Source organism: Salmo salar, chromosome 04 (assembly GCF_965601325.2).
Source record: "Salmo salar chromosome 04, fSalSal1, whole genome shotgun sequence".
Taxonomy (NCBI): Eukaryota; Metazoa; Chordata; class Actinopteri; order Salmoniformes; family Salmonidae; genus Salmo; species Salmo salar.
In genome coordinates this window covers 22,893,846-22,920,071 of record NC_138294.1, presented here as the reverse complement: position 1 = coordinate 22,920,071, position 26,226 = coordinate 22,893,846, and the positions used below count along the sequence as shown (strand labels likewise).

At 42.3% G+C, this 26,226-nt stretch overlaps 1 protein-coding gene across 1 annotated transcript in view; it reads left to right on the top strand.

Moving 5' to 3' along the window:
* The window catches only part of vegfc (vascular endothelial growth factor c), a 54,810-nt gene extending 49,766 nt beyond the window's left edge, over nucleotides 1-5,044 (top strand). The window contains 2 exon segments of the mRNA NM_001173747.1: nucleotides 212-536; nucleotides 3,744-5,044. Coding sequence (NP_001167218.1) covers nucleotides 212-536; nucleotides 3,744-3,855 — 437 coding nt within the window. The 3' untranslated portion in view covers nucleotides 3,856-5,044.
* The last annotated feature ends 21,182 nt before the right edge of the window (nucleotides 5,045-26,226 follow it).

The window sequence follows — 26,226 nt, the reverse complement described above, 5'->3', positions numbered from 1 at the left end:
CCTACCTTTTTTTTAAAGGTCTGTGACCAACAGATGCATATCTGTATTCCCAGGCATGAGAAATCCATTGATTAGGGCCTAATTAATTTATTTCAATTGACAAATTTCCAATGAAAAGTAACTCAGTAAAATCTTTGAAAGGGTTGCATGTTGTGTTTCTATTTTTGTTCAGTGTAATTCTAATCTAATCTCCTCCCCTGTATCTCTCTAGACTCGTTTGAAGCGGATATCTGCGGGTCAGATAAGGAGTTGGACGAGGAGACGTGTCAGTGTGTGTGCAGGCGACAGCTTCGGTCCTCGGGCGCATGCGGACTCCACCGCTACCTGGATAAGAACACGTGCCAGTGTGTGTGTAAGACGCTCCCATCGTCCTGTGGGCCGCACCAGCTTTTCAATAAAGACACGTGCCAGTGCTCCTGTGCCAGAACGTGCCCCAAGCACCAGCCACTCAACCGCACCAAGTGTGCCTGCGAGTGCAACGAGTCACCCAACCGGTGCTTCCTGAAAGGCAAAAGGTTCCACCAGGCCACCTGCAGGTAAATACAGCTTGATGATGATGATGATGAATGGAGGATGGATGAGAAGGATTGTTGAAAAGGAGGAGGAGGACGACATGGAGAAAGGTAACGAATGGAGGATAGAGATAAGTCTGATGATGACATTCCAAATTGCTATCGGGACAGCCTTTTCAGGTCTTTTCAGAGCATATTTCTATAGCAGACCATATACATTAGCATAGTCATTGGTAATTCAGCTAGCCAGTCAAGATGAAGGACTGAAGGGGGGATGAAAATCTCCTCTGTTGATCAATGTGGAAAGAAGAGAGTGTGGTTTGGAGCGTTCCTGACTTATTAATGATATTCCAGTTCCAGTTGAACCCATACTCTACTGGAGATGAGACCAGGGCATAGGGCTCTTGGTCAAAGTAGTGCACTAAATAGGGAACAGGGTGCCATTTGGGACGCAACCTATGTATAAGTCCTGTTAGATCCATGCCGCGAAGCCACAAGGCTGTACCACAGCTGTGTTTGCCAAGCCCTAAAATGACATGGCCTGTGTCAGACTAACCCTCTCCAGCTGGTGTCTAGCAGAGCCATGCTTCCAGACTCTGGGTAACGTAGAGAATGTATGCGGCCGCACATCCAGAGCTGTGGAGTGTTCTATCATTGAGAACGCCAACAAAGCTAGAATGACGGGCCCAAATAGAACGTGAAGAGTTATTATGTCAGCAAACCACTAGAATAAATTCATTATGTTAACTGATGACTACAATTGAGGACTCAAATACATGTCTATTGGCACACAGGGAAATTCATATGAACTGCTATACTATATAGACGACATGGCCAAAAGTATGTGGACACCCCTTCAAATTTGTGGATTCGGCTATTTCAGCCACACTCGTTGCTGACAGGTGTATAAAAATGAGCACACAGCCATGTAATCTCCATAGACAAACATCATCAGTACAATGGCCCGTACTTAAGAGCTCAGTGACTTTCAACGTGGCACCGTCACAGGATGCCACCTTTCCAACAAGTCAGTTCGTCAAATTTCTGCCGTGGTCAATTGTAAGTGCTGTTATTGTGAAGTGGAAACATCTAGAAGCAAAGTGGTAGGCCACATAAGCTCACAGAACAGGACCGTCAAGTGGTGAAGCGCGTACCGAGTAAAAATCGTCTGTCCCTGGTTGCAAATCTCACTACCGAGTTCAAAACTGCCTCTGGAAGCAATGTCAGCACAAGAACTGTTAGTCTGGAGCTTCATGAGATGTGTTTCCATGGCCGAGCAGCCGCACACAAGCCTAAGATCACCATGCACAATGCCAAGCGTCGGCTGGAGTGGTGTAAGACTCGCCGCCTATGGAGGAGTGGAAACGTGTTCTCTGGAGTGATGAATCACACTTCTGGCAGTCCGACGGATGAATCTGGGTTTGGTGGATGCCAGGAAAAAGTTACCTGCCCGAATGGATAGTGCCAACTGTAAGGTTTGGTGGAGGAGGAGGAATAATGGTCTGGGGCTGTTTTTCATGGTCCATTTCCAGTGAATGGAAATCTTAACGCTACAGCATACAATGACTTTCTAGACAATTCTGTACTTCCAACTTTGTGGCAACAGTTTTGTGGAAGGCCCTTTCCTGTTTCAGCATGACAATGCCCCAGTGCACAAAGTGAGGTCCATACAGAAATGGTTTGTCGAGATCAGTGTGGAAGAACTTGACTGGCCTACACAGAGCCCTGACCTCAACCCCATCGAAGACCTTTTGGATGAATTGGAACGACGACTGCGAACCAGGCTTAACCAGGCCCAACATCAGTGCTCGACCTCACTAACGCTCTTGTGGCTGAATGGAAGCAAGTCCATACAGCAATGTTCCAACATCTAGTGGAAAGCCTTCCCAGAAGAGTGGAGGCTGTTATAGCAGCAGAACTCCATATTAATGCCCATGACTTTGGAATGAGACGTTCAACGAGCAAGTGTCCACATACCTTTGGCCATGTAGTGTATATATGTCTGTGACATGACATTGCATGACTGGTAGTCATACATGTTCATTTTCCAGATGAGCTCACACACAAATTCGACATAAATCTTTTTCATTTCAAAGTTGCCAACTGCTTTATTTTTAGAAGTCCTGTGAATACATAACCGCCCAGGGTTGTAAATGAACTTGCAGTCCTGCACATTACACTGCGATAAAAATACTGGAATAAGGGCAGCCCATTTACCAGTGATCTCACTCAGGTTACGTTGCCAGTTCTACTCCTGTGGTCTTAAACCAGTGCCAGGGTGATAAACTATACCCAGTTAGTTAATATGAGCCCTCGTTAAGGGCTTGGTGTTCATTGGTTACAGTACAACATATTTCACTGGCAAATTAAAGGTTTCACTGCCTCACTGCTGTAAGTTAACTGCTAGTTCCCCCTGCCTGAAGGAACAACCCACTACGGTGACCCCTTGTAAACCCACGTTAATATGATTTATGACTATCCATCTGCAGTAAGGATCCAATGTCGGGAACATGGCCAATAGAATTGAATCGGTTTTCGTTTTTATCTGACACCAAACTTACTAGAAAAGGTTAATTTCCTGAAGAAAATGTGTGTTATTGATTTCGACCCCAACTGAGGGAGTTTTTGTCAGACACCCGAGGGACTTCCTTATATCGATGCCATACCATTGACATATACTGAGTAAGAGGTTGAACCTAGTAGGACAAATATTTAAAGAAAGAGTATGCCAGAATGGAGTAATAAGCCTGTGGTTTTATATATATATATATATATATATATATATATATATATATATATATATATGGTTAAAACCCCTGCACATTACATGATTTAAAGGGAAATTTACAAAAAATGCAACTTCATATTCATGATCTCCAGCACCACCCCAACATTAACATGTCTGAAAATGGCACGTTTCTGTGTTTTGTAGTAAAAAAATATAGAGGAACGTAAGTATTTCCAATGACATCATCGGTGTGCGTCATGTGATTTTAACCAACTATGAGCATTGCCTACAATTTGCCTACTAATTGTCTACTAAATGTCTACTAATAGTCATCTAATTGGATGATGATGTCATTGGAAACACATCTTCCTCTATCTTTTTTTACTGCAAAACGTAGAAACACGACATTTTCCCATATGTTGATGTTGGGGTGTTGCTGGAGATGATCCATTTTTTTTAAATGTCCCTTTAACATGAATCGTCTTTGCCTTCCCCTACTGTAGTTGCTACGGACCGCCTTGTGACGTGCGGAGGAATCGGCGCTGTGCATCAGGTTTTTACTTCAGTGAGGAGGTCTGCCGGTGCGTACCAACATACTGGAGAAGACAGGATTAACGTTGAGTTCACATTATGCAGCTGACCTGCTAACCGATTATAATGATTATAATCTATTATGCTAGCCGCAATTGTATGGAGAAGTACCTCGCCTGGACCGAGGTCGGGAAATGGTTGAAAGGACACAGAGTTTGTGGGCTACTTTGGAATTATAAAGTGGCACTTGGGACATATTATGGACATATTGATATGAACCCCAAATATCATGAGAGGATCTAATGAAAAGACTGAAGGATGGGGGAGCAATTTTGTATTTGTTTGTTATTCGTATGTCAGATATTGATTATATAATTTATTGCCACTAAATGTTGGCAACCTCTTTGTTTATTGCAATTTCAATCTTTCCAAGAAAATACACTGTGATCAATATGTGTGTATCATGTGATGCCTCTTTAAAATTAAAGTTGTATATTGTTAACTTATTTCTAATCTAGTTTATCATATTGAATTGTAGTTACTGATTGTAAATAACTAATGTACACACTTATCTTACAATTATGATCTTATGGCAGGCTATATTTACACAACAAAAATGTCATTTAAATTTCCATATGAATTAACGCAAAATAGCATGTCATTTCTGAACTGCCATCCACAGCATACACATTTATGTTAGATACTTGAAAATATACTATATATCACTTTTATATTTGGTCAACCACCTCACCAGCAATACTAACATTGGGACTCTCAGTTCTAGGATCATGATGATAGGGCCATACGTTTCCCAGGTTTGGCCCATTTTATGACGTGATGAGGATATCCTATGAATGGAAATCACCAGTAGGAGACCTCCAAGGAAGGGATACCGTGAACTAATACATGAATCCTGCCTTGTCAGTGAATGAATACTACTACTATGGAGAACCCTAATCAGCTAAATGGATAAGGATATCCAATCTACAGTACGGCAGTATGAAGACCAGTATGAGAGTGCTCCTAATCTTCTGACCAAAACTCATTGGACAAGTGAATGGATGTTTCAAAGTCTACCATGAAAGAGACAACGGGCTAAAGGACAAATGGTTACTAAGATGTTTCTAAGGTGCTCACTCCGTATGGGTTTAAACAAGAGCAGGTTGAGTTCTTGTTATAGTGTTGAAGTATTTCATGGTAATTTTCTACATCAACTGTATATGTATTGTTCCTATGTTTTTCTACTGGAAAATAAATCACCAATTTCGCAAGACGCACAGCTATTCTGAGTCGGTGATTGGACTGATGTAACTGACTGACGGTTGATCGATTATGTGGAAGCAAATAGTTCCTTTTTACTTGTCCTGTCTTTTGTCTTGTGTGCAGAAAAACTAGAAATGGACGCAGTAAAGCGTTTGGGCGGAAGGGCAATAAAAGAAGGCATGATAGATGGACTGTGGGCTTTGGCTTATTTCAACTGGAGAGTTGGAACGCTTTTATCTTGACATGGATATGCAAGCTAGCCACCGGGTAGGTATGTGAAAGACCACAGATGGCACTTAATAAATGTGTATTTATGAGCTTTGGAACTGGCCTGGGTCCACCTGATATTCACACACACTTTTCGTCTGAGCACTGTAAATATAGTAAGTAATTTGCTGCTCTTGTCCCACGCCAATGCATCAGTGTTAGTGTGATGTGTATGTTTTGTTTTTTTTGCTGTGTGTGTGTGTGTGTGTGTGTGTGTGTGTGTGTGTGTGTGTGTGTGTGTGTGTGTGTGTGTGTGTGTGTGTGTGTGTGTGTGTGTGTGTGTGTGTGTGTGTGTGTGTGTGTGTGTGTGTGTGTGCACGCCATATTCCTGGACATTCCCATTTTGGGCCTGCCCCAACTACTAGAGGTACCACTCATTACGTTATAAAGTATTTCAAAGTGCATAGCCCCCCAATAATGCCATACATTCATAGTTCCATTGGGAGGGGAGAGGTGAGAGGTAGAAAGGGGCTTACTGCTGATCTCCCCAGTTAAACAGAGCTCCACCTCTTTCTTATTTACACACAAGGTGGGCCCTTGTCCTCTTGAACCCCCAACCCTCACCCCTTAACCATTGTTCACTTCACCAGTGTAATGCATCTGGAGCACATTACCTCCATTACCTCCACCTATTCACTCTCTGTTACACTTTATCCAGACCCTTTATCTTAATCCAGACTCGTTATCTTCCATCCAGACTTTATCTTTATCCAGACTCTATCTTTCATCCAAACTCTCTATCTTCCACCCAGACTCTTATCTTCCATCCATACTCTTTATCTTCCACCCAGACTTTATCTTTATCCAGACTTTTTATATTTATCCAGATCCTTTATCTTTATCAAGACTCTTTATCTTTATCGAGACTCTTTATCTTTATGCGGACTTGTTATCTTAATCCAGACGCTGGTTGAGAGAATGCCAAGAGTGTGCAAAGCTGTGATCAAGGCAAAGGGTGGCTACTTTGAAGAATATAAAATCTAAATGATATGTGTTTAACACTTTTATGTTTACTACATGATTCCATATGTGTTTTTTCATAGTTTTGATGTCTTCACTAGTATTCTACAATGTAAAAATAGTCAAAATAAAGAAAAACCCTCAAATGAGGAGGCGTGTCCAAACTTTTGACTGGTACTGTATATATGTCTGTTCAAAGTATGTCTGTATGTTCAAAGTAAGTTCCTTCCTTTCCAGAAACAGGGCTTTCCAATGACATGGTAGAACACGCTCTGTCTCTGAATTCCGTCCAAATGGTTTTCCCATTGGTTCACCTCAGAAGGAGTCGGACAGAACATGTGTGGCTGTGGACCGTGAAACAGACAGAAAACCAGAAACAGCCATCGCATCAACAGAGGAAAGAAAGAAAGCTGAAAGAGAAAAAACATTGTCTCACTGATTTAACCCTTCTTTGACTTTTGCGGTCAACGATTAAAGTTTACATTCCACTGTATTAAAGTGGGTCGCCACGGGAACGGGATCAGGCCTTTGTTTGGTATTGGTGTGTTCCGCCGAGCGGGAAACAAAAACACTTTGCAGGATGGAACAGACAGCCGTCTAAACAAAGCAGGGTCTTGTTTAGTCGGTTTGGTCTACAGTTCCAGACATTGAACACGATGTGTTTAGGTAGAAAATTTACTAAGACTGTGGTAAAAAAAAAATGTTTTCTTATTTATCTATAATCGTATAGGAAACATACATTGATATGAATTAGATTACATTGAGAATAAAAAATCTCGGGGTAGTCTAAAAAACGAATAACATTTATACAAGCATGCGATATGTGACACCGTCTACATCCAGGTCTCTCTCTGTGTGTGTGTGCAGTGCTCATGGCCTAAAATCATTATGAAACAATCCCAGTCTCATTGTCAGGCTGTGTAGTAGTTCTAACACACCTGAGTGACCTGGCTACATCTGGGCTGAGTTATGTGTTCTGTGTCTGTCTGCTGTTAGTGCCAGGGCCAGGTCTCCTGTGGTGAGCAAGGCATGTGTTAGTCATGTTATTTATTATTGCTCTACTTAGCCCCTCTCACTAATCCAGTGTAATGTATGGTACATGGCTGTCAGGTGTGGTGCTCTGTGGTGTACTACTATATATAAACTGTGGTTCCAGCCCTGAATGCTGATTGGATATAGCCGTAGTATATCAGACCGTACACCACAGTATGACAAAACATACCTTTTTACTGCTCTAATTATTTTGGTAACCAATTTAAAATAGCAATAAGGCACCTCAGGGTTTGTGATATATGGCCAATATACCACGGCTAAGGGCTGTTCTCTGTGCGACGCAACGCAGAGTGCCTGGACACAGCCCTTAGCCATGCTGTATTGGCCATATACGACAAACCCTTGAGGTGCCTTATTGCTATTATAAACTGGTTACCAACGTAATTAGAGCAGTAAAAATACATGTTTTGCCATACCCGTAGTATATGGTCTGATATAGCACAGCTGTCAGCCAATCAGCATTCAGGGCTCGAACCACGCAGTTTTTAATACTATATACAGTTGAAGTCAGAAGTTTACATACACCTTAGCCAAATACATTTAAACTCCGTTTTTCACAATTCCTGACATTTAATCCGAGTAAAAATTCCGTCTTAGATCAGTTAGGATCACCACTTTATTTTAAGAATGTGAAATGTCAGAATAATAGTAGAGAGAATGATTTATTTCAGCTTTTATTTCTTTCATCAAATTCCCAGTGGGTCAGAAGTTTACATACACTCAATTAGTATTTGGTAGCATTGCCTTTAAATTGTTTAACTTGGGTCAAACGTTTCGAGTAGCCTTCCACAAGCTTCCCACAATAAGTTGGGTGAATTTTGGCCTATTCCTCCTGACAGCGCTGGTGTAACTGAGTCAGGTTTTTAGGCCTCCTTGCTCGCACACGCTTTTTCAGTTCTGCCCACACATTTTCTATGGGATTGAGGTCAGGGCTTTGTGATGGCCACTCCAATACCTTGACTTTGTTGTCCTTAAGCCATTTTACCACAACTTTGGAAGTATGCTTGAGGTCATTGTCCATTTGGAGGCCCATTTGCAACCAAGCTTTAACTTCCTGACTGATGTCTTGAGATGTTACTTCAATATATCCACATAGTTTTCCTTCCTCATCTATTTGTGAAGTACACCAGTCCCTCCTGCAGCAAAGCACCCCCACAACATGATGCTGTCACCCACCATGCTTCACGGTTGGGATGGTGTTCTTCGGCTTGCAAGCGTCCCCCTTTTTCCTCCAAACATAACGATGGTCATTATGGCCAAACAGTTCTATTTTTGTTTCATCAAACCAGAGGATATTTCTCCCAAAAGTACGATCTTTGTCCCCATGTGTAGTTACAAACCATAGTCTGGTTTTTATATGGCTGTTTTGGAGCAGAGGTTTCTTCTTTGCTGAGTGGCCTTTCAGGTTATGTCGATATAGGAGTTGTTTTACTGTGGATATAGATACTTCTGTACCTGTTTCCTCCAGCATCTTCACAAGGTCCTTTGCTGATGTTCTGGGATTAATTTGCACTTTTCGCACAAAAGTACATTCATCTCTAAGAGACAGAATGCGTCTCCTTCCTGAGCGGTATGATGGCTGCGTGGTCCCATGGTGTTTATACTTGTATACTATTGTTTGTACAGATGAATGTGGTACCGTCAGGCGTGTGGAAATTGCTCCCGAGGATGAACCAGACTTGTGGAGGTGTCCAATTTTTTTGTGAGGTCTTGGCTGATTTCTTTTGATTTTCCCATGATGTCAAGCAAAGAGGCACTGAGTTTGAAGGTAGGCCTTGAAATACATCCACAGGTACACCTCCAATTGACTCAAATGATGTCAATTAGCCTAACAGAAGCTTCTAAAGCCATGACATCATTTTCTGGAATTTTCCAAGCTGTTTAAAGGCACAGTCAACTTAGTGTATGTAAACTTCTGACCCACTGGAATTGTGATACAGTGAATTATAAGTGAAATAATCTGTCTGTAAACATTTGAAACATTTTATTGTGTCATGCACAAAGTAGATGTCCTAACCGACTTGCCAAAACTATAGTTTGTTCACAAGAAATTTGTGGAGTGGTTGAAAAACGAGTTTTAATGACTCCAACCTAAGTGTATGTAAACTTCTGACTTCAACTGTATCTCATGTTGGTCAGGTGTGGTGTAATACTTCACACATGTCTGTCAAGTTGCCAGTATGTTATAAAGCAACAGAACGTTGTAGAAGGTTTTAACTAGAGGGCTACTGGAATAGTGGTTCCCTCTTTCACAGGAAGGTACGGACAGAGGAACTGCTGAGCTTTAGGTAAGGTTTAGTCTTACACCTTGTACTTCTTCTGTTCCCCTAAACTTCTATCAGTCACCGGCAGATGTTCCACCTGGCTAAGGTTTCAGGATGTAATGTTAGCCCGCCAATAGTTACAGGCTACATCGTTAGCCAGCAAATAATTCAACCAAAAAGCCTTTTGGTCATAAGGGGATGTGTTCCTCAAAATTCATTTTAATTCGTCAATCAACTAGAAATGATCCTAAAAACGATTATTCATCTTTGAAACGCACTGATAACTAACCTCTGGTGCATTACTGAGGCCAAATGGAACACTGTCAAACTGTACGGCCCGTAGCCAGTAACATACTGAACGAGAGTTGATGTCAACACATATATCCATTATGATTTACATCTTATTAAGTAACTCATTCTCAGATTACCGTAAAACACAAACTGGATTATGGTTATGGAGTTATTATGGCGTCTGAGGGGTCTGTTGTCTGTACTGTTTGCCTTTAAAACAGCTGTTGAGGTGAAGCTTATTTTCACAGCTGATTAGGGAACACACCTCCCGCTCAGCCCACCAGAGAGGTCTGGCTTTCACCTCAGTCCAAACTCTGTGGTCTATCCTTATATTTTATTTTTCTGTAGGATTATCCTAATGTCTACAACACACACACACACACACACACACACACACACACACACACACACACACACACACACACACACACACACACACACACACACACACACACACACACACACACACACACACACACACACACACACACACACACACACACACACACACACACAGGCATACACAAACACACACACACACATTAGCCACATTGACTGCATTCCAGTTACAACAACAATCCTGCCATTTGGTATTGTCCACTAAAATGCGCTGATGTGAACGTGTATCCCAGTGACATGTACTTGGAATCAGATATAGATTGAGTGACAGGTATGGGAAACAGACTCTGTGTCTTTCTGTCTTCTCAGAACTCATAAATCATGCCAGTGTTTGGCTGTTATGTGACGTGTTGGAAAAGACCATTGCTCTCTATGCGTGCATACCAAACGGCACCCTATTTCCTATATAGTGCACTACTTTTGACCAGGGCGCAGAGAGCTTTAGTGCACTACCTAGGGAATAGAATTTCCTTTGGGAAGATCCTCTGTCTCTCCGTAGGTTTATGGATTTGGCCGGGCTGTGTAGTTCTGCTATTGTTTTATGGTTCACGTTCTTCGTTTAGAAAATGAGTGACATAAACGTCTCATAAGGTTGCTCTAATATTGATCTCTCTCATGCTGATAGTTGTCAGAATTTGGATCAAAATGGGACTTTTGTGTTATTATTGTATGAAACGGTACATTTCATGTGGAACTGGGCCTACCACAATTAGTCAGCAATATCCACAGGGGTCTTATAGAAAGAGTTTGGAATTCAAATGAATCGTACGTTATGAGGAACAATGCCCAGCCCTCACTTCTCCTCTTTCTCTCCTCTGTTGAATAGTCCTGGGCCTGTATTCTAATAGCGTAGGAGTGCTGATTTAGGATCAGGTACCCGCTTTCCATGTAATCTTATGTATTATGATCTAGAACTGATCCTAGATCAGGCCACAGTTTCCTCCACCCCCCAGTGGTCTGACTACTCCTGTCTCTGGACCTCACCCTCTTCCTGCCTTAGTACTCTGACCACAGTCCTTTTCTTCTACACCCACTCAACAATCAACAGGAGAAATGTACCAGTCTATACTAGCTACAATCGCCTACCAAGAGGTTCCCAGGCGAAAGAAAGCTATGACCGCAGTACATACTACTGTAGAACTAAAACCACCATCTTTTTTTCTCACACATCTCATAACAAAAACAACATATTTTCCCATCCCCTGCCTTTTTACAATCCCATATATCTGGATTGAAATCAATTGAAAGAAAGATATATGTTGAACGCCAACGGGTACAAGTCAAATCAAATGAAGAGAGAACCTTGTGGGAGAGCCTCCCGAGAGTCAGAGTACCTTGAGCCCTATCAGAGGATGTGTGTGTGTGTGTGTGTGTGTGTGTGTGTGTGTGTGTGTGTGTGTGTGTGTGTGTGTGTGTGTGTGTGTGTGTGTGTGTGTGTGTGTGTGTGTGTGTGTGTGTGTGTGTGTGTGTGTTGAGGCCAGCCAGGGTTTTTCTAATGGTTAGTGTTTATTTAGGCTGTGGGAAAGGGAATCCATTAAGTAGTAAGGAAAAATGGATCTAAAGGTAAGAAAGGGAGGATGTGGAAATTGCCAAGTGGGAGACTGGGTGTGTTTTTCTCTCTGCAATGAAAACGTCTATACGTCCACCTGTAAAGAAAATAAGTCAATAATTGCAACACACTCCCTCCCACCAGCACACATTCTCGGATTACCGGACCTCAGAAAGCCGACTCCATTCCTACAGGATGTGCCTGGTGAATTTGTATGTTGTATGTGTCGTATGCAGAATTCTCAAGGAGCTTGACATATTCCTTATCTTCACGTCAACACGGTGTCACGTCCTGACCAGTAAAAGGGGTTGTTTGTTATTGTAGTTTGGTCAGGGCGTGGCAGGGGGTGTTTGTTTAGTGTGTTTCGGGGTTTTTGGTTTATGTTCTATGTTTTCTATTTCTATGTGGTTTATCTAGTTTTTCGATTTCTATGTTGGGGTTTTGGAACGACCTCCAATTAGAGGCAGCTGGTTGTCATTGTCTCTTATTGTAGGCCATATTTAAGTGGGTTAGTTTTCTCTTGTGTTTGTGGGTGGTTGTTCCTTGTATAGCCTGAGCACCTTACGGGACTGTTTTCATCGTTTGTTTTGTGTAAGTGTTTTGTTGTTTTTCCTTGTAATAAAAGAAGATGATAAATATACCCGCTGCAGTTTGGTCCTCTCCTTACGACAAACGTTACACACGGCTTGGTTGTTAAAATCTCAAAGAGGCACAGTTTCCTTTGGTAACTCGGTCATATTGTGATTATGACATTTAAAACCTGCAGGAAATTATGACTCACAGTTTCACTGTAAAAAGACAGCATCCTAACAGAAACTGAAACTGCACAAATCGCCCTGACAATTTAGACCCTTGACCAACAGTTGGTGCGCTGTTTTTTGCTTCATCTATCTCTAAAATCCGCTGTCTGAAATGGATAACTATTGTTAATTTAGTAGTATTATAGACTAATAACAGTGATTGATGTCAGACGTGAGTCCCCCAGAAACAGTTGAATAGGTAGAGAGTCTAGACAGAGAAACCAAATCAGAGATGGCTAGTAAAACCGACAGAGGGGTATTCAAGGACCTTGATTAGGGACACTGTTACGGTGACTGGTTGACTGAGTAAGGGATTAGGCATGCTAGTCTCTCTAAAACCCACAGGGATGTGTTGTTAGGCTGAGAAGGAAAGGTCCAGCATGTGAGGAATGGACAGAGAGAGAGAGTTGGTGGTCCACACCAAGCATGAGCCAATAATCGGGTTACAGAGCAAACAAAAACACTAGTCACATCAAGACAAAGAGGGGCAGCACCAAATTCAACCCCACCACAAGGTACACAGAACACTGTTGAAACAAGTAAAAGAAAAGTAAACTGATATTAATCTAATTTTGTGTAACAGTAGTTCTTCTGCTCTATCTTGACATATTTTTCCCAACTGTTGGATTGTTTGATTTGGCTGTAATTGGTTGTCTTAATCTTATACATTTTTCCTTTACAGACTTGGAGCTTTCATGATAACGATATAATATATTTGGACATTTTTCAATTGAGTCTTTCTTAGAATACCCTTCACTGAAATAAATTCGATCTTGCTATTGCGGTGTAAACTGAAAAACATACATTTTTCATTGGAAAGCATAAGTGGAATCAAAAAGTTGTCTTGTCATTGCTCAGCAATTAGTAGCGGGGCAATATTCACTGTGTGTACTGTTACATGTCCACCGTAGAAACAATACACTACATCTGTTTAGTATTTTCCACCATGGATAGCTTTTTAAACGAGACATTCGGTGAGAGGCGGCAGAACCTCGGTTGCACACAAGCAAACCGTTTTCTCAGAGTTTCTGTCCGTTTAAATGATGCGGTGATTTTGCTCATCAATGGCTCCAAGAGACAGCTGAGGAAAACCCCTGATTGTTTAGACTGACTAGGGGAATGTAGAGACAGAGACGTTGTTCTGTTCCAACCTTATTATTCAGACAGTTTCTCACAGCCTAATTTCGGTATACTGTAAGTAACACAAGTTAAGCAAACAAAGTTGGAACTGAACATGTTTTTATTTTCACTAGCAATTCTCATTTGTGTCAGTGTGAAACAATTGTAGTTATGAATTTAATCAACCACTGTTTTCATAGGGGAGAAAAACAGCACAGAGCGCTTAATTAAAGATTACTAGAAAGTGCATTTGTGGCACGGCTAGACAATCGCAACAAACATTCAGTTTTTCTTCCACATCTTTCATCAAATCCAAAAATCTTCTGTCCACCCAGCTATGATTCAGTCTTACTTCCTCGAAAGGTGTAAAGCCATCTGACCATATTCTCAAGTGGTCCATAGATCATGCAGACGGAGTTCTACCCAATAGACTCCGCTGTGTTTATGGCTGGTTTGTAGCTCTACGTTCTCATAGGCCCCACACTGGTGACGCTAACGGAGATGACCTTCTCAGCAGTGGACCCCTGACCCCTGACCTCTAGGTCAACTCCAGCGGTGTGCCTGCCTGACTACAGTGAGGAACTAGTGAGGATCCAGCTTTTTCCAACACTACAAGACCGGGGAGAAAAAAAAACTCTGATGTAGCAACAACTGATTTAAAAAATGGGCACCAATTAGAATACATGAATCCTAATCCTATCCATAAAGTAGGCCTATACAGTAGTAGGTTCTATTGTATAGTTCTTCCACTATATCAGTAACGTCACTCACTAAAGCAAGAGGGTATGAACATGAGTTTAGAGATTGAGGCTTAGCTCCGTGTATCAGTCGCACATGATTTTAAACGTAATTGCCACACACAGTCCCAGATAAACATGTCCTCCAATCATTTTATTTCAACTACATGCATACAACATTCACTGGCACCCCTTTTAGGATGAAAAAGAAAAGTGATCCAAAAAGTGAATATGTTCTCTCTGTTTTCTCCTCGTTCCATAACTCATTGTAGACGTTGGGGTGCATCGTAGTCCTCTAGCTGAGTTATGACCCAGCGTTTCCACATCAATCTGATAGCTTCCATCTGTCCACAACACCGCCGCTCCTTTTTTGGCCCTCTCTGCACCCCATAAAGGATTATCTTTTTTACACTTGGAATGAAATTCAAACAGAATCAATGGCATGCGCTCCATTAACTAGTAAGTCCTATTTAAGCCATAAACATGGAACGCTACTTAGAAAGGAAAGGCTTTTGTTTCTCTGCTCAAAGATTGCTTTTCTCACCTTTTAGAATTGCTTAATTGTCACAGACACTTGTTGGTATGCTGTTTTTAAAAAGGAAAAAATGCTTTAACTAGCTTATTTAAACAAACATGAGTTGTACTGTCTTCCCTTCTAAGGTTCATGGTAAGCTTAAGCAATAGTGATTTTAGGTTCTTATAAGAAGTTATAAGAAGAAATGTATTTTTGTTGGGAATTGTGGAGAGGTCCACTATGTTGATGACTGATTCACTACAGCCTTTAAAATCTAATTCTCACACTCCTTCTGCAAACCATGAAAGACGGAGTAGGCCTTGGCGTGCCAATATCGCCACGGGGAGACACAAACACGTTTATGTTCATCACGGCCACAAACTGCAACACCCCAGAAAATACTGCTGGGCTGTGTGAGAATTTGAACTTCCAGCTCAAGAGACGAAGACAAGAAGCTTGCACAAGCTTGGCGCAGCTAACTTGCTCCAACTATCTAACTGAGTTACCTTTGATGACTTTGTGTATGCCACAGGCTAGGTCGGATTTCCAATCCTAGTCTAAATCCTAACACACATCTTGGTCTAAGCTTCCATACAGATGTAGGACCTTAATTTGAGCCAGTTTGCTATAGCAGGAAAGTTATCCTGCAGCAACAGGAAATGTGAATTATTTATGTGGATTATTATTCATGGGTATTTTTTGGTAGGGGTTGATTTTACCTTTGTAAGGTAAAATCAAGTCTGAAATTTCAAAGTGAAAATTATAAACTTCAGAAGCCTATTTAAACCTCAAATACACTACACGTTTTTAGTTTCCTTCATTGTAGGAAAGTTCTCCAATTAAGATCCTACATCTGTACTTCCTCTTCATATTTTCCTCACTTTGCTCCTTTCCACACTGCAGAAGAGGGCCATCCATTCTAATCAAGGGGAACACGCCGCCCACCGACAAGAAGCTTTGTCAGCATTTTGGAGGAAATTGTGACAGGTTTGTTATACAAATCATCCATGTTCCTTTATGTTTCACATGTCTCTCTCTCTCCAGCCAAGAGACAGACGTCATACTTTCTCTATGGGACACAAATACAAATCTCATGAGACATTGAGTTTAGAGACAAGTCTCTAAGTCTTCTTAGTTACCAGTAAAGCCCGCAGTTTGTTTTTCAGTGCTATTCAAACTTTTGTCGCGTCATTGAATTTCAAACTAGAATGGGCAGTACAGCATCAAACCTTACAGTCCATAATTGTAAAACCAACATTCTTAGTTTCGCTGTTTGACAGTAAGACCTTTGCCACAGAAGAGCTGCAAAATTAGGCTGCATCAACAAAAATAATATATTTGATGATTTGTATAATTTGCTGAAAATGAAGTTTGACCAATCCAGATGTTTTGCTTTTAATTTAAATTCTCAACTTCAATATTTTGCAAGCACCTTGTAGGTTACACAGAGGTCCTGAAGAAAAAAACACCAGTCTCAAATTAAAATGATAATCTATAAAACAAAGCAAATATTTTCCAAATGTGAGATACCCACCAATGCAACTAACCAACCCACATCCTAAAACCAATGAATACATCTAACTTCACAGGATGTCTTTGGAATATAGTTTGTTGTCTGGGTTGTCCCCTTGGATACGGTTTGACAATAACAAATGCCTTAACCACCGAAAAAGGTTCTTAAAAGGATGATCAATATCCTCCGCCAAGGGAAGGAAACCGTGTCAATTGCCTTGGTCTTACTGATTGTCAGATAAGCATTCGTGGCACAGTCGAAGCGTTCACACCATATATTACATCATTGTGCCCATTATTTACTATGATGCGCTCTTCCTGCTATTGAAATTGTGGATGACTTATGACCTCTGTGAAGGGGTGGGGGTGTAGGGGTGTGGGGGTGTAGATACCCATTATAGGTGTGTGTCTCTGTGCTAGGAGCGGGGTGTGTCTTTGACTCAGTGGACAACAATGGAGAGGGTGGGTGTAAGGGTGGAGGGGTATAAATTCCCAGCCCTCACAAAGCCTTTGCGTTCAGAAGCCAGTAGTTGCGCCGTATGCGCCTGTTTAGTGTTGACTTGTTTTTATGTTATTTCAGTTACTTGTAGCTCCATAAAGTACTGAGTGACTGAGGAACACAAACTCAAACCTGTCAATTCAAAACTAGAACTATTGGCCGCCTATCCAAAAGAAACTACGGTTTGTTACCCGTGTCCACAGCAGAAAGGCCAAGAAAATAATCAAAAGCTGAATGAGATATAATACAAAGTAAATATGATTGTGATTGAGAAATATTGTTTTATATCAAACACACAAAGATAGAGGTTTCAATTATGTTCATATCATAATTCGATAATTTGTGTAAATATCACAGTCATAATGGTACAAATTCATTTGATACTGGATATTTAAAGTGCTTTTAGAAGCCCTTAACAGGAAGATATTAAAATTGGACAAGAGAACCCTGCCAAATGGAACCCTTTTCCCTACCTTGTTCACTACTTTTGACCAGAAGCCCTTTGAGACCTGGTCAAACGTAGTGCATTATATAGGGAATAGGGTGCGGTTTGGAATGTAGCCCAGGTTTGTGAATGTAGCTGGCACGAAAGTTCTTTTGGCACCGTCTGTCCAATGGACTGGTGTTGGGGAAAACACAATCCATGAAAAAACGATGTAGTGTGAGCTTGAAATGGAAAACCATGTATTTCAATTTTTCTAAATTAAATTCTTATTTAATAATGATTTTAAAACATTCCTCTGTGCCATTGTTAATAAACATCACACAGGTTCCAGACTGAGGCCTCGTGCAGGTAGTCTACTAACTAAGGAAAGGGGTCATCAATATATTCCTTGCTAATACAAAGATGGCATGTGGGTCTACTGCTCTCTACTTAACCTGTTATCTCCATCGGGACTTTACAATGGGAGCACCAGACCATCATTCCACTTTATACATCCGGCCTAATTTCCTGTAAACCTTTGTGGTGGTTTAATAACACGCAAGGGGTCTACTTCACATTACTGAGTAAAACTCAAGCCAAGGAGACCCTCCTCACACCACTACCCCGACTATGGTGGGTGTCTTCAGGTGGGTGGAGGGGGAAACACTCTCAGTGCTGCCTGCCTTTGATGCTGGCTGGCTGGTTGACTGACTGACTGAATTTGACGCTGGCAAGCTAATTGACTGGCTGACTGACTGACTGACTGACTGGCTGGCTGGCTGGCTGGTTGACTGACTGACTGATTGATTGACTGGCTGGCTGGCTGGTTGAATGACTGACTGGCTGGTTGACTGACTGACTGACTGACTGACTGGCTGGCTGGCTGGCTGACTGGCTGAATGGTTGACTGACTGACTGACTGACTGACTGACTGACTGACTGACTGACTGACTGGTAGGCTGGCTGGCTGACTAACTGACTTGCTGGAAATGAACCGTGGCCTGTTGTTGTGCTAGATAATTAACATCTTCATGTAACAGAACAGAAACACGGGGCGGCTGCCAGGACGGAAATGAATCCCAACGCATATAACTGGATGTCTGGGTTCCTGGTACCACACAACAGAGGTCAACTGATAAGGAAAAACACTGGTAACAAAACAAGGAGTGGAGGAGAGAGAAATAGACATGCATGACAGACAGTATGTGGACTGGGGAGAACGTGTTTGATTTTAGGGGAACAAATGGAAAGCTCATTCAATCACTCAATCACTCATATTGAAGAGATAACATCATTCACAATGTGTGGATAGGCCTACATGTACGGCTTTAATGTGAACGTGTGGTGCAGTATGAAATGTGTTGCTACGCAAGGGATGCAGAAAACTACATCTAAACGCCATGTAACAAATGGTTTTACTCTGGTATTCCTACTCTAAGTGCTTTGATGTCCACAAACAGTGGAGGCTGCTGAGGGGAGGACGGCTCATAATAATGGCTGGAACGGAGCAAATGGAATGGCATCAAACTCATGGAAACCATGTCTTTTATGTATTTGCTACCGTTCCACCAATTCCGCTCCAGCCATTACCACGAGCCCGTCCTCCCCAGTTAAGGAGCCACCAACCTCCTGTGGTCTACGTCAACCACCTACGCCTCCATTCAGTCCACAGAACAGACCTACGTGCTACATTTCGGCGACAGGGAAGACAGAATGAGGAAATACCCGAGAGAGTGAAAAAAAATAGATGAATTCTAGAAAGGACTCTGGAATGACGTCATCCACAAAGAGTCACACATGACACAATGACACAATGAGTGACATTGGGGTTATTTCCAGGAGAATGCACAGGGACTGGTGGTAATAGCAAAACAACAGCAACAAATCCTGTGGCTTTGTTGTCCAGCAGTTCTTACTTCAATACTAGGGGATTTACAGTAGGTACAATAGCATGGGCCTAACAGCCTATTTGGAATTACACATTTTATCACCAGGGTTATTCTTTGTGTTTGGACTTTGGGGATCGGATCATACAATGCTGTAGCATTCTAGAGGTACTAGTCACTGCCAACCGTTGGCAAAATATGTCTTGGCTTTGTGCTTGGAATGCCAACTGTGCCACTCTGGGCTCTGGGTGGCATTGGATCAGGACAAGAACAATGGAGCATTATGACTAACACACACAGACCTAACATCAACAACATGATAGTCTGTGATATGTGGTTGTCACACCTAGCTACAGTATCTGAAGATGAATGCACTGACTGTAAGTAGCTCTGGATAAGAGCGTCTGCGAAATGACTAAAATGTAAATACAAATATTATTTTATGGTTGAGGGTTGAGGAGAAATGGACTAATCTTATAGTATTTTTTAATAAGAAACATTTGTGCTGAAAATGCCTAACCACTTGTATAATCTATTTGCGTACACTTCAAACAGACATACATACCCCACCAGACACACCACTTTGGGTTTCTTCACGGTACCCAATCCAAAAACAGACAACGCGTTGCTAAGTTACGTATACAGCCATGTCATCGTGGAATGCTCTGCCACCAGAGGTTACTCAGACAAAAAGCAAGTAAAGCATTTTCTGGGATAAAAAACATTGTGTATCACAGCGCCTCTCCTCTTTCCAAAGATCTAATTTAACTGTGTTTTATATAGGAATACGAATATGTATATATGAATAGTGTATAAATAGTATTTTTGTGGTCTCTTGGAGTAAAAACGTGTTTATTTGGAATTGAATGTAATATCTTATGTTGTTCTAGTCTATTATTGTTCTGTACATTATCATGTATTTGTACGTTTTATGTGGACTCCAGGACGAGTAGCTGCTGCATGTACAACAGCTAATGGCGATCTTAATAAACTGAATTTAACTAAACTATAATCTCTTGGTTTCTATATTCATACACACATTAACACACACTGTTCCTCTCTCACTGTAACTCATTCTGTTAGATACATGTGCCGAGGTGACAGCATTCTTACCAGGATCCAGGGCGAGCTCTGTCTTGACTCGGCAGTCAGCCAACCCAAGCAGATCATTAATGTTGAGGCTAATGACACAAACTAATAATGGAAAGACATGAAAAATGCATTCTATCGCAAAAAATGTAGCAAACAACCGCGGGAAGGCTACTTAATCCACCTCTCCACAATGATTACCTGTGAGCAATCACTTGCTTATCACTCTCAGTACCTGGCCCAGTTGCTGCTGCTTTCCAGGGTTGTGATACGTGTAGTGGAAGTGAAAGTCTACCTATGCCCTAAACAACTTCCATTCATAACAATACCGTGTTTCTACGGGTTGGGGCAGATAAGTCAGGGTTGGGGTCAATTCCATTTCAGTTCCAGTCAATTCAGAAAGTAAACCAAATTCCAATTCTAATTCTAAATATGAATCTTTGAGTTGCATAAAAGAGAAATTGGGATTGCAATTTCAGTATGCTTCCTGAATTGACTGCAATTGAAATGAAATGTACCCCCCGACCCTGACAGGAGTAATACTCCACCGAGGAGGGTGAGTCTATGAGGACTGTGCCTCCCAGACACTGGGAGAAGAGCCAGAATGGCATCATAACTAGGGCCGAAGATACAGAGGCTGCCAGAGAGGAGCAGCGCTTGCCACGGGTGAATGGGGGGGTAGCTAGGAGAATCTGTCTGCCTCAGAATTACCCCCTGCATTCTTCAAACCTGACTCTGAAAAGTCGTTAAACAAGGCATCACATGATACCAGGTATGACAAAGGGGAATTACAGTAAGGGTTTTTCCCCCAGTATGATCAGCATATTCCACGTGAAGTCGTTTTTTTTTTGTATTTCCACAAGGATTGCATTTCCATTGAACAACATCTAAATGCTCTCACAAGCATATTTTATTTAACAGGAGAGCAAATTCTATTAGATTTTGGTCATGTGGCGGTTACGATGTGTATAAATTCACTTTGCTTGTTGGCTCATTAGCTCACTGCACACTAAGGGAATTATAGTCTCCTGTTAGTCACTGGCACACCAAACCATCGTCCCACCTGAGTCATTTTTATCTCCCCCACATGGCTCCGAAAGGCCTATTTCCTTTCCAAATCTTGAATATTCCAATGTAGCAGCTCTTTTAACCTTCCCCTACCCAGACTGCATAATCGCATTGGGCTATCGTGCAGCAACTGGGAGTTGCGCCTCACACAGAGCATTAGCAACACTACACTTGAAAGGTACAATAATGGCAGCAGGCAGGCTGAACTTTGACCTCCCATGTCTCCTGTGCATTGTGATATGGATGCCATGAAGGTGCCATGTAATTGTGACCATCTGCCTGATGACCTAGTGTGATTCTCTCTCTCTCTCTCTCTCTCTCTCTCTCTCTCTCTCTCTCTCTCTCTCTCTCTCTCTCTCTCAGAGACTAGAGGGGCTTGAGGCTTGGGAATAAGATGAATGTTGTTTTTCTTCCTGGAAGTTTCCAAGGGGGAGGGTGAATTTAAATTATTGTGAGGCTCTGCTGTCTAAACTTTCCAGAAACTTTGACAAAAATACAAACCTGCCCGTAATCAATCTCTTTGTAATTTTAAATGTCTTTAAAAAGTCTGTTCAACAATGTCTATCGAACCCTTATTTGACCTGTCACATTAAGATTCGACAATGTTGTTAACGTGTGGATCCAGGGCAAGAGTCTAGAAGATCATACATGCATTCACTATTCTTCTTTCATACTACTATGCATGACTGAGCTCTACTATTTGGCTATGCCCTGTCAGCAACATCACAGTTCTATGATCCAAGCTCTCTTTGTAATTTCGGAATAGGACAACCCTGAACTGTCTTCCTATTTTCTTTGTTTACTGGTGTGTAACCAGAAGGGTGTCCCACTACTGCTGAAACATGCAGATTTTGGATGAGATAGCCCCCGGCCGCAACACAACTGGCCTTCTCTACTTGGTGGGGTGTGACTGTGATTTCAAGGGTATCCCTATCTCTCAGCCCTTAGCTTACACACACACACACACACACACACACACACACACACTCCTGACACACACATTTACATTTTAGTAATTTAGTAATAATTCCAGAGTGACTTACAGTTAGTGCATTTCTCTTAAGATAGCTAGGTGGGACAACCACATATCATAGTTGGGTGTGGGGGGGGGGGGGGGGTAAAGGCCTCCACATAATTGGAACCACACACTCCTGACTCACACTACTGACTCACACTCCTGACTCACACTCCTGACACACACTCCTGACTCACACTCCTGACACACACACTCCCGACACACACACTCCTGACTCACACTCCCGACACACACACTCCTGACTCACACTCCTGACACACACACTCCTGACTCACACACTCCCGACACACACACTCCCGACACACACACTCCTGACTCACACTCCCGACACACACACTCCTGACTCACACTCCCGACACACACACTCCTGACTCACACTCCCGACACACACACTCCTGACTCACACACTCCTGACACACACACTCCCGACACACACACTCCCGACACACACACTCCCGACACACACACTCCTGACTCACACTCCCGACACACACACTCCTGACACACACACTCCCGACACACACTCCCGACACACACACTCCCGACACACACACTCCCGACACACACACTCCCGACTCACACTCCTGACTCACACTCCTGACTCACACTCCTGACACAATAATATAATATAACAATTACATAATAATATATGCCGTTTAGCAAACGCTTTTATCCTAAGCGACTTACAGTGATGCGTGCATACACACACGCATGCTCCTGATACACGCACACACACTCCTGAGACACACATCTTTCACCCTCTAAAACAGGTTCCCTCCCTGTTCACCAGACAGGGGGGTAACTTCGCTCTCCCGCGCTCTGTGTCTCTGACAGGAGGAGTTCCCAGGGCTGCTTAATACATGCTGATCGTGCCTTAGGTTTGCCCTTGAGTGATTACAGAAGCCCCTGTGCGGTGCTTCTGGAGAAGAGGTTGTGTGAAGTGGATCCACTCTGGTACTTCTGCTCTGTGTCACAACATGACAGAGAGACCTTTTATGTACCCTTCTCGCACTACTGAGCTGTACTGGTAAAGCATTCACTATAGCTGCTAGATAGGATGATGTTTAATGAAAAATCTAAGTCAGCACAGTCGGCAAAATAGTGTGAAAAGGTTATCAGTGACTTCCCGACTTCCCGTAGAAATTAAAAGCTGCTGAACGGTTTTCTCATCACACACAGTGAAGACGCATTATGCTAGTGTGAGTTATCGCCTAAATGATTTTACTTATTCGCGTTTCTACTTCTGTGCTAAAACACACGTGGTTCTATTCAATCAGATCCACTTTAGCCCACATCTGCATAGAGGTTGTTTTGGCGGTGTTGGAGGTGGAACTACATTAGGGAGAGTTTGAAATGTATTGGTCGAACTCAAGGTGTCATTATAAAAATGTGCCCACCCCCTCGCCAACATAAAAAATATTTTCACAAGATTCTCCCTTCGTACTGTAAAACAATCACACCCTCCCTCCTCATTAACTCTAAATTATGTTTACGACCACAAATAACAATAACTGTAGCGACTCGTGGATATTGACTTTGCCACTTCAGCATGCAGGGCTATGGGCCAGATGGTTGAGGGTTTGCCAGCGACCACGGACGAGCTCACTCTCCCTGCCTGTTACAGCATGCAGGGCTATGGGCCAGATGGTTGAGGGTTCGCCAGCGACCACGGACGAACTCACTCTCCCTGCCTGTTACAGCATGCAGGGCTATGGGCCAGATGGTTGAGGAGCCACTTGCAGACAATGTTCATCTATGGGGAAATCAGATTATCAACAATTTGATGCCATATTAATAATTATATAAAACATGTGCAACGAATTTTACAATGCCAATACACCACACAACAACAAACAAAGCATACTGACTTCGTGCACTTCAATATCATGGTTTGCATTTTCAACACCACAATAAACAGACTATGTCAATCTGGACAACCAGAGAACACATCCCTCCCTACCTTGTAGACCTCAGTATCGAAGGTTTAGCTTCACAATCTTTTAATGTCATTAAACTTTTTGGGGTTTTGTAACAGATGTCTCTTTCCATTCATCACATGGCACGGTTTGGATTGATTGATTTATTTTATTTATCAGTTGCAATACAATACATACAGTACATTCGGAAAGTATTCAGACCCCTTGACTTTTTCCACATTTTGTTACGTTACAGCCTTATTTTTCCTCATCTATCTACACACAATACCCCATAATGACAAAGCAAAAACAGGTTTTTAGAAATGTTCGCAAATGTATAAAAAATACCCTTTGCTATGAGATTCAAAATTGAGCTCAGGTGCATCCTGTTTTCATTGATCACCTTGAATCAACTGTGGTAAATTCAATTGATTGGACATGATTTGGAACGGCACACACCTGTTTATATACGGTCCCTCAAGCACGACTCCAACACCATCATTAAGTTTGCTGACGACACAACAGTGGTAGGCCTGATCACCGTCAACGATGAGACAGCCTATAGGGAGGAGGTCAGAGACCTAGCAGTGTGGTGCCAGGACAACAACCTCTCAATCAATGTGAGCAAGACAAAGAAGCTGATCGTGGACTACAGGAAAAGGAGGGCTGAACAGGCCCCCATTAACATCGACGGAACTGAAGTGGAGCGGGTCAAGAGTTTCAAGTTCCTTGATGTCCACCAACAAACTTTCATGGTCCAAGCACATCAAGACAGTTGTGAAGAGGGCACGACAACACCTTTTCCCCCTCGGGAGCTTGAAAAGATTTGGCATGGGTCCCTAGATCCTCAAAAAGTTATACAGCTGAATCATCGAGAGCATTCTGACCGGTTGCATTACCGCCTGGTATGGCAACTACTCGGCATCTGACCGTAAGGCGCTACAGAGGGTAGTGTGTATGGCCCAGTACATCACTGGGACCAAGCTTCCTGACATCCAGGACCTATATACTAGGCGGTGTCAGAGGAAGGCCCAAAGAATTGTCAAAGACTCCAGTCACCCAAGTCATAGACTGTTCTCACTGCTATCGCACAGCAAGAGGTACCGAAGCATCAAGTCTAGGACCAAAAGGCTCCTTAACAGCTTCAACCCCCAACCCATAAGACTGCTGAACAACTAAACCAATGAAATGGCCAACGGGACTATTTACATTGAAACCCCACACCCACCCCCTTTTTGTTTTCACACTGCTGCTACTCGCTGTTAATTATCTATGCATAGTCACTTTACAAATTACCTCGATTAACTTGTACCCCCACACACTGACTCAGTACCGGTAACCCCTGTATATAGCCTTATTATTGTTATGTACATTTATTGTGTTTCTTTTGAATTTATTCAATTTTTATTAACTTCAGTTTATTTAGTAAATGTTTTATTAACTCTATTTCTTGAACTGCATTGTTGATTAAGGGCTTGTAAGTAAGCATTTCACAGTAAGGTCTACAGCTGTGTATTTGGCGCATGTGACAAATAAAATTTGATTTGATTTGATTTGACAGTGCATGTCAGAGCAAAAACCAAGCCACGAGGTTGAAGGAACTGTCCGTAGAGCTCCGAGACAGGATTGTGTCGAGGCACAGATCTGGGGATGGATACCAAAAAATGTCTCCAGCATTGAAGGTTCCCAAGAACACAGTGGCCTCCATCATTCTTAAATGGAAGAAGTTTGGAACCACCAAGACTCTACCTACAGCTGGCCACCTGGCCAATCTGATCGATCGGTGGAAAAGGGCTTGGTCAGGGAAGT